The 15482-nt window shown below is 53.2% G+C and overlaps 1 protein-coding gene across 1 annotated transcript; it reads left to right on the top strand.

Annotated features, from left to right (window-relative positions):
- Positions 1–8169: 8169 nt before the first annotated feature.
- FAM83C (family with sequence similarity 83 member C) lies at positions 8170–15219 on the top strand. The gene is made up of 4 exons (XM_019972719.2): positions 8170–8854; positions 11221–11388; positions 11571–11695; positions 12518–15219. The coding sequence occupies exons 1-4, from the start codon at positions 8384–8386 to the stop codon at positions 13953–13955; spliced, it is 2202 nt and encodes a 733-aa protein (XP_019828278.2). The 5' UTR covers positions 8170–8383; the 3' UTR covers positions 13956–15219.
- Positions 15220–15482: the final 263 nt, after the last annotated feature.

The following is a 15482-nucleotide window of genomic DNA, read 5'->3' as shown; positions in this document are numbered from 1 at the left end:
GGTAGGAGTTAGGAGAGCAGGTGTTTTCAGGACAAGAAAGGACTGAAGATGTGCGTGGGGCTGGGGAGGAGCCCTATTAAGTGTGAAGCAATGAGTAGGGTAGGAAACTTCTCACAAGTGTGAGGAATTATTGTTAGATCCCCCTGAAAGTGGAAGCCTGATCTTGAGAATAAGGGCCTGGCTTTGGAGAGGAGGAGGGAACCCTTTCCTGAGACCAGAGATTGGAAGACGCATGGGGGGCAAGTGATGTCTGTGTTGAGGGCCAAGAGGGAAAGGAGCTCCTGATGCCCAGGGAACTTAGAGTTGATCAGCCCTTGGGGCTGGGGTGGGGAAGGGAGGGGAGCAGGCAGGTCTGTGGACAGTCCCAAAGTGTTTGAGCTCTTCCCTTGGGAGCAGCCCTCTGCTCGCTGCTCTGGTTCCGCCTGCTTCAGCCTTCTCCCACTGCATCCCATCGTGCCTTGCCCACTTGTAATTTCATGGCTGCAGTCACCATCCACGGTGATTTTGGAGCCCAAGGAAATAAAACCTGTCACTGATTCCACTTTGCCCCATCTCTTTGCCATGATCTGGATGCCATGATCTTCATTTTTTGAATTTTGAGTTTTAAGCTAGCTTTTTCACTGTTCTCTTTTACCTTCACCAAGAGGCTCTTTAGTTCCTCTTTACTTTCTGCCATTTGAGTGGTATCATCTACATATCTGAGGCTGTTGATGTTTCTTCAGGCAGTCTTGTTTCCCGCTTGTGAGACATCCAGCCCGGCATTTCGCATGATGTACTCTGCATAGAAGTTACATAAGCAGGGTGACAATGTACAGCCTGGACATAACTCCTTTCCCAATTTTGAACCAGTCAGTGGTTCCATGTCTGGTTCTAACTGTTGCTTCTTCTCCTGAATACAGGTTTCTCAGGAGGCAGGTAAGGTGGTCTGGTATTCCCATCTCTTTAAGAATTTTCCACAGTTGTGATCCACACAGTCAAAGGCTTTAGAGTAGTCAATGAAGCAGAAGTAGATGTAGATACTTTTTTAACCCCCTGGCTTTTTCTGTGATCAAATGGAGGTCGACAGTTTGATTCCTCTGCCTCTTCTAAATCCAGCTTGTACATCTGGAAGTTCTCGGTTCATGTACTATTGAAGCCTAGTTTGAAGGATTTTTGAGCATTACCTTGCTAGTGTGTGAAATGAGCCCTAGTCTACTCCCTCACCCCACCTGGGTGTTAACCACCCCTCACAGGTTTTCTGTGGCTTCCAAGGGACTTCCCTTGAGCCACGCTGCTAAGCCCAAGCTCAAGCCTGCCCAGGTCAAGGGCCTCTGTACCTCTATTGAGGGGAGAAAAGAGATCCTGGCTGGGGAATTTCCAGGAAGAGAATCTTCAAGCGCTGACCTGTAATGTCAAAAAGTGATAGAACACAATGTGAGCACTAGAAGGGATTTGGAGACCTCCAGCCCGGCCTCCTCTTGCTCTATAGATGGGAGGCCGGGGCCTGGAGAGGCTCACTCAGGGTTTCACAGTCAAGAACCAGAACCCCAACCTGTGCGGGCTTGCTTCCTCCCTCTTTTTTTCTCACCCTGCAGCCAGAAACAGCTCCTCCACTTCCCAGTCACCATCTGAGAAAGAACCAGCCACAGGGCTGTACTCTAATTGGGGATGGAGGATAGGACGTGGTTTGTCTCAGTTTCCAGAGTGGCTCATGAGCTATAAACCCCAAGCAATGGGTTCATGCCTCGGCTTACTCTGTGGCTTATAATTACCTATGAGTCTGCCTTCCTTGCCAAACTGAGTTCCTTCAGGGCACAGACCATGCCTTACTCATCTTTGGGACCACAGTGCTGGCCTAAAGTAGGCATTAAATACATGTTGGGTAGACTGGATGGGCAGAGGGTGAGGGGATGGGCTGGGCTGGGGAGGAAGGGGTGGCTGGACCAATGATGTTGGGGCAAGGTGGCAGGGAACCCCTGGCCGTCCAGTGGTTAGGACTCTCTGCTTTCAATCTCTGATCTAAGAACTAAGATCCTACAAGACGTGGGGTTTGGCAAAAAACCAAAAACAGTTGAAGACTTAAGAGATCAATAGATAATATTTCTTTTTTGAGAAATAAGAGGTGGAGGTGTCTCTTATTTGGAGGCGTTCTGTTTTGGAAAGGTGGTTGTGTCTGGGTCTAGACTGTGGATGCTGTGATGATGGGGTCTCAGCCTTTCCCCATATCCTTTCCTCCACCCCCTCTACCTCTCTGTCCACATACCCCATCCCACCTGTCCTCATTCATGTTTCCTTCAAGGGAGAGAATTCCCAACTCCCCTCTCCTGGAGGCGAAGTGTGAGAGAACCACTGCGGAATCCTCCCCGGCTCCACCCTCCGCAGAGAAGGAGAATGATTTGTCTTTCATTCAAAGACAAAATGGTGTCTTTACCAGTATTTCCTTTTTTATATTTATTTATTTTTGGCTGTGCTGGGTCTTCGTTGCTACACAGGCTTTTCTCTAGTTCCGGCGAGTGGGGGCTTCTCTTTGTTGAGGTGTGTGGGCTTCTCCTTGCGGTGGCTTCTCGTTGCAGAGCACGGGCTGCAGAGCACAGGCTCAATAGTTGTGGCGCATGGGCTTAGTTCCTCTGTGACATGTGGGATCTTCCTCCATCGGGGATCGAATCTGCGTCTCCTGCATTGGCAGGTGTATTCTTTACCACTGAGCCGCCAGGGAGACCCCTACCGGTACTTCTGATAAAGCTGATTGGAGAACATAGCTTTTGCTCTCTGGCCAAATGAACTTTCTAATATCTTCCCCAAACTTAAACATGCACACCCCTGCCCCCGCCCCCCAAAGAGAGTAGACCTCTCTCCCTTGTGGGGACAGAACCTCCTCTGGAATTTTACCATGTAGATCAGTAGAGAATATGCTACTTTTGTGGAACCAAGAGAGACAGAGAAACCCAGAAATATCTGAGCCCAGCTCCGTCCCTCAGCCACCACGTGGACAAATCATTCCCCTTCTCTGTGGAGGGTGGAGCCGGCGAGGATTCAGGAGTGGTCCTCTCACACTTCGCCTCCAGGAGAGGGCAGTGGGAAACATTTCCTGAAGGAAACATGAATGGGGACTGGGATGGAATACGTGGATGGATGGGTAGAGGGGGTGGAGGGAAAGATGTGGGGGAAAGGCTGAGACCCCATCATCACAGCATCCACAGTCTAGACCCAGACACAACCACCTTTCCAAAACAGAATACCTGAATCCTTATTCCTTGTGATGGCGCTTGCCTGGCATGCATGTGCGTACGCAGAGTGGAGAGAGGACCTTGCCTCCCGTGAGCTGGGATCAGGCCAAATCTCAGAACCACACTCCACTGACACGGCCCAGGGTCACATTCACCGTCAGGACTGGCCTTTGGTCTGGAGAGGCTCCAGGAGGAGCTCCTCTGATGTTGATTTGTTTGTTGTCAGGCCTTCCCAGAGCCTCTGTCCCTTCATGGCTGCAAAGACTCTAAACCAGCATGTCCCGAGCTCCTCATCCTCCTCCCAGTCAGGCCCCTGACACAGGGAGTCCACTTATTCCTCTCGACAACCTGGTGAAGGAGACGGTGTTGGCCCGATCCTACAGATCAAGCCTCCGTGACTCAGTGCTCAGCTCACCCATTAAGTGCCAGAGCCAGTGTGGCCTCCAGAGACCTTCGTGGTGCTCCAGAGCAGCTAAACCACAGCATCTGGCTTGTTGCTGGGACTCTGGTGCTTTGGGCCACTCTTCCCCCCATCCCCCCACCACTGCACCCAGTTCCTTCAACAAGCCTGCCCCTGCCCCTCTAGTCCTCCAGCCTGGCATGCTCAGCCCACCACTCCACACATCTTGAAATCTTTCCCATCTAATTTCCAGCACAAGCCAGTCTCTGGGAATCTTCACAACTCGTCCCTGTGTCTAGCTCTTAGCTTTGCCTTGATTCAAGAGATTTGGGGGACTTCCCTTGTGGTCCAGTAGTAAAGAATCTGCCTTCCAATACAGGGAACATGGGTTTGATCCCTGGTGGGGAAACTAAGATCCCAAATGCCATAGAGCAACTAAGGCCTCGCCCTGCAATTACTGAGTCCACGCACCTCAACTAGAGACTCCGCGTGCTGCGACTAGAGAAGCCTCTGTGCTGCAACAGAGTCCACATGATGCAACTAAGACCCAACGCAGCCTAATTAATTATTTTTTTTAAAAAAGAGAGATTTGGGCATACTCTGGCTCCCCTCCCAGCCCCGGCTGCTCCTTCCAGGAATCTTGTCCTCTCTGACCCAGAGGTGCCCCAGTAAAGGTGTGTGGCCATGTTGGCATCAGAGCTGTTTGCAACTGAAGGGCTGCAGCCCAGCCTCTGCTCCCACCACCCAAACAGGACATTCACCTGCCCAGGCGCCACTCAGCTTGTAAGAGAGAACAGACAAGGCTAAATAGCCCCCAGGATGGTAGAATGATGCCAGGCAGACGCCTGACACACCTCCTGGACAGGAAGATCTTTTTCTTCCTCTTAATAATAGTTATTAAGGAGCCTGTTCCCGACACACTGTGGCCAGGTCTGGGCTTAGCTATCCACATGGCTCTCATCACCCTGGGTCCCCACCCCAGGCTCAGCCCCAAGGCTAGGATCTACCTGTCTACCCTCCCACTGCCCTTTACCCACTCGAGAGGGTGAGTGGTTCTGCAGCCCTGGGGAATCTGGTTTGATTTATATGCTTTTATGGCTTGGCCAATAAGTTCATTAGGGGTTTTCCATAAGATGTAATGGAAAAATCCAAATGAACATTTTGGCCAATCCAATATTATCAGGGTATCAGGGATCCCTTGGAGCCCTTTTCAGCTCAGTCTTCCTATCCTGGCCCTTCTCAGCTGAGTTCCCTTTGCAGACACTTAGGCCCATGGTCTAATGTTAGGGTCAAAGAGCACCCCCACTGCCAGATGCTCATACACCCAGATGTGCACCCACACACACACACACACGAGAACACACACAGATGCGCATGTAGGTAAACACACTGATGTGCAGCTAAGGCAGCCAAGCAGACGCACAAACATCACAGATAGATGGCATGCACAGGTACAGCTGTGCGTAGGTACAGTGTACAGGCACACCTCACTTTATTGCACTTCGCTGTATTGTGCTTTGCAGATATTGCATTTTTTACCAACTGAATCTTTGTGGCAACCCTGAGTTCTCAGATGATGGTTAGCATTTTTTGGCAATAAAGTATATTTTTAAACTTTTCTTTTTGTCCCTGTCATGCAGCAAGTGGGACCTTAGTTCCCCACCCAGGGATGGAAACTTCACCCCCTGCAGTGGGATCCCTGAGTCTTAACCACTGGGCCCCCAGGGAAGTCCCAGCAATAAAGTATTTTAAAATTAAGATATGTATTTTTTTAGACATACTGCTATTGCACACAATAGACTACAATGTAGTATGAACATAACTTCTGTATGAACTGGGAAGCCAAAAAATTTGTGTGATTCACTTTATTGAGATATTTCCTGCATTACAGTGGTCTGTAATAAATGGTCCAAACTCATAATATCTCTGAGGCATGTTTGTATATGTTGAGCCGTATGAAATGTGAAATTGCCAATATTCGGTGGTTTTTTTACTTACAGAAGTGGAATCTAATACAAACGTGGGCATGGAGGGAAATATATATATAAAAATATAGAGCCAAATTTTTACACCCATGTTCAAGCAGCATTATTCACAGTAGCCAAAAGGCAGAAACAATTCAAGTGTCTACCAGTGGGTAAGTGGATAAACAATATGGTATGTGTACGCAGTGGAATATTATTCGGCCTTTAAAAAGAAGGAAGTTCTGTCACACATGGTCGAACATTAGTGAACCTTGAGGATATTATGCTAGGTGAAATATGCCAGTCATAAAAAGACGAAGACTGTATGATTCCACTTACATGAGATACCTGCTGCTGCTGCTAAGTCACTTCAGTCGTGTCCGACTCTGTGCGACCCCATAGAAGGCAGCCCACCAAGGCTCCCCCGTCCCTGGGATTCTCCAGGCAAGAACACTGGAGTGGGTTGCCATTTCCTTCTCCAATGCATGAAAGTGAAAAGTGAAAGTGAAATCACTCAGTCGTGTCCGACTCTGTGCGACCCCATAGACAGCAGCCCACCAGGCTCCTCCGTCCATGGGAGTTTCCAGGCAAGAGTACTGGAGTGGGGTGCCATTGCCTTCTCCGCATGAGATACCTAGAGTAGTCAAATTCATAGAGTTAGAAAGTAGAGTGGTAGGGGAACTTCCCTACTGGTCCAGTGGCTAAGATGCTGTATTCCCAATACACGGGGCCTGGGTTCAATCCCTGGTCAGGGAACTAGATCCCACATGCCACAACTAAGATCTGGTGCAGCCTAAAAAATTAAAAACAAGAAAAAAAGAAAGTAGAGTGATGGCTATCAGGAGCTGGGAGAGAGAGAGGAAGGCACTAAGCCTTTTATAGGGACAGAATTTCAGTTGTGGAAGATGGAAAAAGTTCTGGCAATGGATGGTGGTGATAGTTGCATACCTGTGTGGGTGAACCACTGAACTACATACTTAAAAATAGTTAGATGAGGGACTTTCTCTGGGAGTTCAGTGGCTAAGACTCCAGCTCCCAATGCAGAGGCCCTGGGTTTGATCCCTGGTCAGGGAACTAGATCCCACATGCCACAACTAAGACCCCAGTGCAGTCAAATAAATCTTAAAAAGTAAATTTAAAAAAACATTTAAGATGGTAAACTTTATGTTAATTAAAATGATTTTTAAAAAGAGCCAAAAATATGTATCATCAGGTCGATATGTACACCACCAAGGGATAAACCACAGAAACTCAACACCACCGAAACATGCCTGCTCCCCTCCCAATAGTGCTTCTCTGACCCAGATAAGGCCCCTGCTCCCCCCTCAACAGATCTAACAGAGATAAGGCCCTAATGAAGGCCCTGCCACCCTGGCTACCCCTACAGCTTATTACCTTCCCACGGTCTGGCTCTGCTTACTCACCCCCCACCCATCACTCAGCCTCCCACCTCCAGGGGAGGGCCTCCTTTTATTTTTTTGGCTGCACAGCATGGCACACGGGATCTTAGTCCTGCAACTAAGGATCAAACCCGTGTCCTATGGACACAGAGGAACCTCTGTCTGGTCTGGGCATGACCACAGACCAGTTGAAGCAAGTGCAGCCAGCACTAAAGAGGGTCATGAGACACGGCCTGAGTCTCCTGCTGTCCTGGCCATCCTCACTGGACCTTGTCCCTCCACAGAAAGGTGGTGCCTCAGGCTGGCACTGTGCACTGCTGCGACCACTCCTGCCCGACCTGCCTCCCCAGTGAGCTGCCATCTGCTGACTCCTTTTCTCCAGCACAAGGCCTCTCACCCTGCTCTGAGGGCTCTGGGACTTCGGTCCTTGATGGTGGCAGAAAACAGAAACTTGCCTCCAGACCTGTTTGCCTCCGAACCATGCAACATGTGCCCTGAGCCTCTCAAACAACTTTCTCATAACGATTAAAAATTTTTCAATTTTATTTATTTTTGACTGTGCTGGGTCTTCGTTGCTTTGCATGGGCCTTCTCTAGTTGCGGCAAGCAGGGGCTACTCTAATTGTGGTGCTCCAGCTTCTCATTGTGCTCCTGCTGTGGAGCAATGGCTCTAAGCACACGGGCTTCAGTAGGTGCAACCCACAGGCTCGGTAGTTACTGCTTGCGGGCTCTAGAGCGCAGGCTCAGTAGTTAATGGCTCACAGGCTTAGTTGCTCCATGGCATGTGGAATCTTCCGGGCCAGGGATCAAACCCATGTCCCCTGCATGGGCAGGCAGATTCTTATTCACTGAGCCACCAGAGAAGCCCATAATCATTTAATATCCAGCCCCTGAGGAGGGTTAGGGTTAGAGTTAGGGTCTGGCCCCACCAGGTCAAGAGCTTTCTCGGAGTTAAGCTTGTTGGAAACAGCCATCTGAACAGAATGTTTCCGGAGTGGGACAGCATTTTTCACCGGGACTCTGGAAGGTCAGGGTTTGGAGGAAACTGCTAGGAGCCTGGCGGGGAAGGAGCAGGTGATGCTGGGGTGGGGCTGAGGTGGGTGGGGAAGGAGAGTGTGCTGAGGGCCTGCCTTTCTCTGGGCAGGCGAGTCCCAACAGCAGGCAGACAGGTGAGGCTGACCTGACAGGTTCCTGAGGCCGGGGGCAAAGGGGTGGAGCATGGCTCTGACATAGGGTGACAACAGGCCCGGGGCCCTGCCACACAGGGCAGGCGGGGCAGCAGGCAGGCCTGCTGGGATCTTCTTCCTGCCGTGGCCAGCCCAGGGTGCAGACCATGGAGCCCGCTGGAGGGTGAGAGGAGCCGGTGGGCAGGCGTGTTCGGAGGCCTGGGGCCTGGGGGCCTGGTGCCCAAAGCATGGCGGGGCCCCTGAGGAGCCGGGTGGACGAGCTGAAGCGACCGTGGTGGCGGGAGAGCTCCCCACTGGTGCTGCAGCACAGCGAGGCAGCCCGGCTGGCAGCCGACGCCCTCCTGGAGCGGGGCGAGGATGCCTACTTGCGGGTCATCTCCGAGGAGCGGGAGCTGCCCTTCCTGAGTGCCCTGGATATGGAGTACATGACCAGCCATGCACGCGGGGGCCCGGAGCTCGGCGAGGCCCAGGGACCCGAGGCCTTGGGGCCTGACCGCCTCAGCCTGCACTCCGAAGTCACCTCGGGCACATACTTCCCCCTGGCCTCCGACATAGACCCTCCGGACCTGGACTTGGGTTGGCCCGAGGTGCCACATGCCACGGGCTTCAGCCCTACGCAGGCTGTGGTCCACTTCCAGCGGGACAAAGCCAAGAGCATCAAGGACCTTCTGCGTTTCCTCTTCAGCCAGGCCCGCACGGTAAGGGCCCCATCTCTTCAGACACCCATTTCACAGATATGGAAACTGAGGCCCAGGGAGAGAAAGGGACCAGCACGCAAGGCCACCCAGCAGCTTGGGGCAGCACTGGGACAAGAACCTCTGTGCCCTATCAGATCACAAGCTCCTAGAGGTTTTATTTACCTTGGTAATCCCTTGGTGGGCTTCCCTGGTGGCTCAGATGGTAAAGAATCTGCCTGCAATGTGGGAGACCTGGGTTCAATCCCTGATTTGGGAGGATCCCCTGGAGGAGGGAAAGGCAACCCACTCCAATATTCTTGCCTGGGAAATCCCATGGGCAGAGGGGCCTGATGGGGTACAGTCCATGGGGTCGCAAAAGAGTCAGACATGACTGAGCAATGAAGCACAGCACAGCACAATCCCTTGGCACTCGGGGACATTATGGATAAGCTTAGAACAGGGGATGGGCCTCAGAGATACCACAAACACCCAGAAAACAGGTACAAAGGGGTGCTCATTGCAGAGAGGAATCCTCTCTCTTCTGGGGGAGAGGGTCCATGGCTTCCATCAGATTTTCAGAAAGATCTATGATCCTAAGACAAAGAGCCCCAACCTCGGTGAGCATCTGAGCCACCCCCTTGACTTACAGAGGAGCAAACTGAGGCCAGGGAGGGGATGGTACTCACTCAGGGAGGTCCAGTCCATTGGTGAAATGGAGCCAGGGCTCAGGTAGAGGAAAGAGTTCTAGACTCAGGCCCCAAGACTGAGGCACAGCCCTGACGTATGCCCCAACCACGCCCTGCCCTTTGTGTACCGTGTCTCCCCTGGCCTGAATCAGGGGAAGGGGCACTGGAGCCTGGGCCTCCACTTGGCCTTGAAGGCTGGGCTTTTAGCTCTGCACCCAAAGGAAGGAGGAGAGGAGGCTGCTGGGCTCAGGGATGGGGAGCAGGGGCTCAGGAGAAAGGGAAACGGGGGAGGGCAGGTAGGGGTGCTAGTGCGGGAGGGCTGTAGCCACAGACTAGCACAGCCTCACTCCTGGAGCCCAGAATCAGATGACCCCAGGCAGGGTTTGAGGCAGGTTAGCCCCAGTGCCCTGGCCAGGGGAGCAGCCTGCAGGGAGCCCACTGCAGATGCTGGGAGCCAGGATGCTGAGACCTACTGGGACCTCCAGAGCCTCCCTGACAAGTCTCCCTACGCCCCAGGCAGGGGAGGGCAGGGCCTGATTGGCAGCGGGAATGGGGTTATTAGTGAGTGGCTGCTGTCATCACTTCTGCCCCTTTGATCTTTCTTGCTTGTCCTCCCCCCTGACCCCCATCACTATTCCTGGCCAGACCTGTGCCATGGACCAGGGCATCCCTCAATGCTTTGGTTCCTCGCATTTAACCCTCTGCCTCTGGGCCAGTGGAAGCCAGGCTTCCACTCTGGGCTGTCACTGACTCTCGGTGACCTTAGGAAGTGCTTCCTCTCCCTGTGGCCCAAGGTCCTTGTTTATTAAGGAAGCAGCAGGAAAGGATCGTTTATTGAGCTTCAGTTGCGTGTTGAGGCTTTTCACATTTGATTCTCCATAACTCAGAGAGGTAGCTATCTTTATCTCCATTTAACAGATGAGGAAGTCAAGGCACCCAGAGGTGAAGGAACTCACCCAAGGCTGTGTCACTAGGAAGTGGCAGAGTGCAGGTTTGAACCCAGTTCTGTCTGGCTCCAGAACTGGAGTGCTTAGCTCTGCACCTGCTGCCTCTCAACCTGGAGAACTGGGAGGGGAGGTTCTCACAGCGGACAGTGAGCAGAAAACTTGGTCCCAGTTGGTATGGGTAGAAAAAGTCACAGCAACCTCTGCAGCTTCACAGAGGAACAGATGGGTCTGGCAAAGGGGACCAAAGACCCTGGTCACTGCCTGTAGCTCTGATCCATGACAAGGGAGCCTCAGAGTCACAGAGTGACAGCTGGAGCTAGGGGGCGGGTAGTGTGAGGTGCTGGCCTGGGAACTGGGGGCTGGTTTCTGCTTCTGACTCTTTCCCTCTCTGGGCATCATTCCTCACTTATGTAGAGGAGACCTTCAGACTAGTGCAGCTGATCCACGGACCTCTGAGAATCTGACAACAGATAAAGAAATTGTGCTTAGATAAATGCAAACAAAAACTTTCAAACATCCAATAAAAATCATTAAAAAAAAACCCCCCACAAACCTTTCAAACAGCCTTCTGGGCTTCAAGACAGTGAAACCTCCCTCTTTCTAAGTCAAAACCCCCCAGGCTGGGTCACCACTAAGAGCCCTCCCAGTTCAGATGGTCTCACAGGCTCTGGTCTCCTGCTTTTCAGTCCAGTGCCTGTTTCCTGGGATCTAGCCCCTGCCCCCGGGCAGGGCTGAGTTCCCCCTCCCTCCCCAGGTGGTGGCTGTTGTGATGGACATATTCACCGACATGGAGCTTCTGTGTGACCTCATGGAGGCCTCGGGCCGGCGCGGCATCCCCGTCTACCTGCTCCTGGCCCAGCAGCACCTGAGGCACTTCCTGGAGATGTGCTACAAGATGGACCTCAACGGAGGGCACCTGCCGGTCAGCGAGGGATGGAGCAGGAGCCGGGGCATGGGGTGGGCTGGTCCATGAGCACTGGGAGTCAATGGGAGGGGGGCCGGCTTCTCTTAGCTCTTTCCGGTCAGAGACTCCATGGGAGTTAGACATGGCTTGAGCCCCGATCTCTCAAGGTCACCCCCAACCCCCTTCCCTCCTTGGCTCAGAACATGCGTGTACGGAGCACATGTGGGGACACATATTGCAGCAAGGCAGGCCGCCGCTTCACGGGGCAGGCCCTAGAGAAGTTTGTCATCATCGACTGTGAGCAGGTGGTGGCGGGCAGCTACAGGTGAGTGAGTGGGATGGGGGGTGCACCTGGGGCTGGGCCATGGGCTGCTGAGGCTGCCTGGGAGCTGGCAGCTTTGACTTGCCCTTCTTTCATCGTCCTTTCCAACATGGACTGAGCAGCCGCCTAATGTCAGGCATGGTGCAGGCCCAGCGGCCAGTGTGGGGAGCAAGAGAGCCCCGGGCTGGGCCCTGGAGAAACTCACTCTGTGGAAGGATCACTGTAATGCTCCAGCACAGAAAATGTTGTTGTTGTTTAGTTGCTAAGTTGTGTCCGACTCTTTGCGACCCCGTGGACTGTAGCCCACCAGGCTGCTCTGTCCACAGGCTTCTCCAGGCAAGAATACTGGAGTGGGTTGCCATTTCCTTTTCCGGGGGAATCTTCCTGACCCAGGGATTGAACCTGTGTCTCCTGTCTTGGCAGGCGGATTCTTTACTGCTGAGCCACCAGGGAAGCCTAGAAAATATTGGTGTTGGCCAAAAAGTTTCATTCAGGCTTTCCTGTACCATCCTATGGAAAAAGCTGAATGAACTTTCTGGCCAACCAATAACTCTTGCACCTTGGAACTGGAGGGACTTCAGGGAACCTAGCCCTCGGTCCATTTTACAGATGGGGAAGTTGAGGCTGTGACGGGAAACCGTGTGTCCAAGTCCACTAAGCCGAGCAGCAGAGATTCTGGAGTCAGAGCTCTGCCCTTCACTTGGGCCCTCGCGGTGGTGGCGGTCGCGGTGGTGGTGGTGGTTTTGTCTTCCTCCCCTGGTTGTGACTCTTGCCTGGTCCCAAGGGCCTGCACTTTGCCTCCTGACCCTGACTCTCTGCCCCCAGCTTCACCTGGCTTTGCAGCCAGGCCCACACGAGCATGGTGCTGCAGCTGAGGGGCCGCATTGTGGAAGACTTTGACCGGGAGTTTCGCTGTCTTTATGCCGAGTCCCGGCCGGTGGAGGGATTCTGCGGAGGTGAAGATCCCCCGTCCCCCAGGGCACCGTGCCCTCCCCCAGTGGCCTTGGCTTTTGGGCCAGGAGTTCCCAGCACCACATCCTCATCACCCTCCAGCACCAGCCTCAGCAGCATCAAACGCTCACCTCGCATGGGCCACTCGTACCTCGCTCTGCCAGGAGGTGGTGACCGCACTGACATGGGTGTGGGGTCCTCATCCCCCGGCCCTACCCGCTGTGAGGCCGATGGCCAGCCCTCCCTGCAACGCCAGCTGTCAGACCCTAACCACGGCCCGCTGCTAGGGCCCTACAGGGCCAATCTGAGCAAGCTGGGGGCGTCCCCCTGGTGCCAGTCTTCCCCTGCCCTCAACCACAATAGCACCAGCCCCGTGACCCTGGGAGGGGGGTCACCCCTGCTTGCTTGCTCTCGCCCTCTCCTCCCCTTTCCCTGGAGTGTCTCAGCTCTGCCCCGATTACCAGAGAATGGGGTCCCAGGAAGCCAGGAGCCTAGGCGCTCACGGGGCCGCTGGGTACCCAGCACAGCCCTGGAGACACTGGAGGAGAACAAGGCATCTCTGAGTCAGAGCCATGGCCAGCTGGATCTCCTTGTTCCCTTCTCCAGAGCACGAGAAGCAGGAGGCCCTGATTTGGGGGTGGCCCGCAACTCAGGCTCTCTTTGGCCTGGTGAGCAGGCCTCAGAGGACAGGAGGTTGGCTCCAAATCAGAGATACAACCAACTGGATTTCCTGCCCCAGGCCCAGGGTGCCAGGGGAGCCCCTGAGTCAGGCTCACCCAAGGTTGGCAGTTGGACCCCAGAGGATAAGAGGCTGTCCGCAAACCACAGCCATGGCCAATTGGACCTCCTGGTGCAGTTCCCCCAGCCTGGGGGCTCCAGAGTGCCCCTTGAAGCCAACTCTCCGGCCAGGGCTGGCAAGCAGCGTCCAGATGAACGACGGCAGACCCTGGGCCACAGCCAGCTGGATCTCATCACAAAGTTTGGTCCACTCCGGGGTGAGGGGCCTGAGCCCAGTGAACTCCCTAGGCCGAGCCCTGCTCAAAAAGCTGGAGTGGACTTGGGGGAGGAGAAGCGGCGGACGCTGGGCCACAGCCAGCTGGACCTCATCACCAAGTATCATCAGTTGCAGGGCGCCAGGCAGGGACCTGAGCCCAGCCTCTCCGGGGGCCCTGCGGGTGGCCAGCGCAACGGCAACAGCAATGGCCTGTCTGAGGATGAGAAACGGCGGACCCTGGGCCATAGCAAACTGGACCTCATCACTAAGTACAACAAGTCCAAGTTCAAGTTGCTCCGAAGCCGCTTTGAGACCTAGTTGTGCTCCCAGAAAGGGACATGTCTGTCTTCCACCTACTGTGACCAGATTTGTTCAGGTCCCAGACTCTGGGGAGGAAGCTCGGGTAGGAACTGTATGGGGAGAGGGATCTAGAAGCCCAGGTTAGACATTCCCGGGGCTCGGGATTCTTGTTCATATACGCACATGCGCACACATGGGAAAATGGAATTGACAGTTACCGGCACTTGCCACTTGTCACTGTGCTGGGCCCTCCATACCGGCTACTTCTCATCATTCATCCTCACTCACAATACCCTACAGGATAGATTCTGGTAGGTATACAATTCTAGGACCGTAGGTATCATCTTTCCTATAATATAAATATGGAAGCTGAGACCTAGCGAGTTTGATGACTTGCTTGGAATCAGGTTCAAGTAACTAACGGGGCTCAAATCTTTATTTCTTAAGATTGTGTTTTTTGCACAGATGGGATACACAATATCAATAGTTCCCATGTTCTCATACACACAAAATCCATATATCATAGAGGTGCCCCAAATACCTGCAGAATGTACACTGCACACTGACAAGGTTCACACCCACAGACACGGTCCATGTGATAAACCAGAACACTCAGGATTCTAGTTACAGTTACTCAATAAATGACACTTGGCTAAATGAATCCAAGACACATTCAGTGCACACTGTAGACCCCTCAGGATCCACAGACTATAAATATGCACTTAAGCACACACACACATACACAGTCATGGGCAGGCATGTACCATCCAACAACTTTTTCTACCTAAAGCTGTGTATCCAGTCCTGTGCTGGACATCCAACAGGGCTCCCAGTCCCTGGAAAACAAGGATTCAGTGCATAAATCATTGGTGTTTCTAATGAAAGGCTAACCAGTGACAGAAGGTGGTAGAGAATGAAGGCCAGAGAGCGGCGGTGATGATGGAGTGGTGAGAAAAGTTTCTTAGAGGAGGCAGTCTTTGAGCCAAAACTTGAAGGGTGGGAAGGACTTGGATAGATGGAAGTGAGATTTAGAGGAATTCCTGGGAGAGGGAACCAGGTGAAGAGAGACCAGGGAGAGGGCTGAGGGAGTGGGTCTGAGATGAACTGCAGAGGATGGACAGGATACGGATACTCAAGACTCTAACACACACACACATACACACAATCATCTTGCTTAGTGTCACCAGAAGTATAGGCTGTCAGATGTGGGTCCCTCTCCTGAGTTGCGGCCTGCCTGGGAGTGTATTTGTGATACAAATCAATAAAAGCAGACAAGCTCCGACCCAGAGGCTGCCTGGTGTATTCTGAGAAGGCCGAGTTACGACTATGCAGGTGAGGGGCAGGGGAAATGCACCCTTCGGGCCTTTCCCTGGAGGAAAGTGGATTATGGCTGTAGGAGGGTGGGGGTGGCAGGGGCAGGGTAAGAAAGGGGTTCCAAGCTTCTCTCTGCTCTCACTGAGAGTGACATCCTGAGAGACCCTGGGGCTTTTGTTCAAAGTGTGGGCCAAGTTCATCCGTCCACCAGAGCGTGTATCTTGACTGCCA

The sequence above is a fragment of the Bos indicus genome, chromosome 13 (assembly GCF_029378745.1).
Source record: "Bos indicus isolate NIAB-ARS_2022 breed Sahiwal x Tharparkar chromosome 13, NIAB-ARS_B.indTharparkar_mat_pri_1.0, whole genome shotgun sequence".
Lineage (NCBI taxonomy): Eukaryota > Metazoa > Chordata > Mammalia > Artiodactyla > Bovidae > Bos > Bos indicus.
Note: the sequence above shows the minus strand (reverse complement) of the source record. Positions and strands in the feature narration are given on the sequence as shown.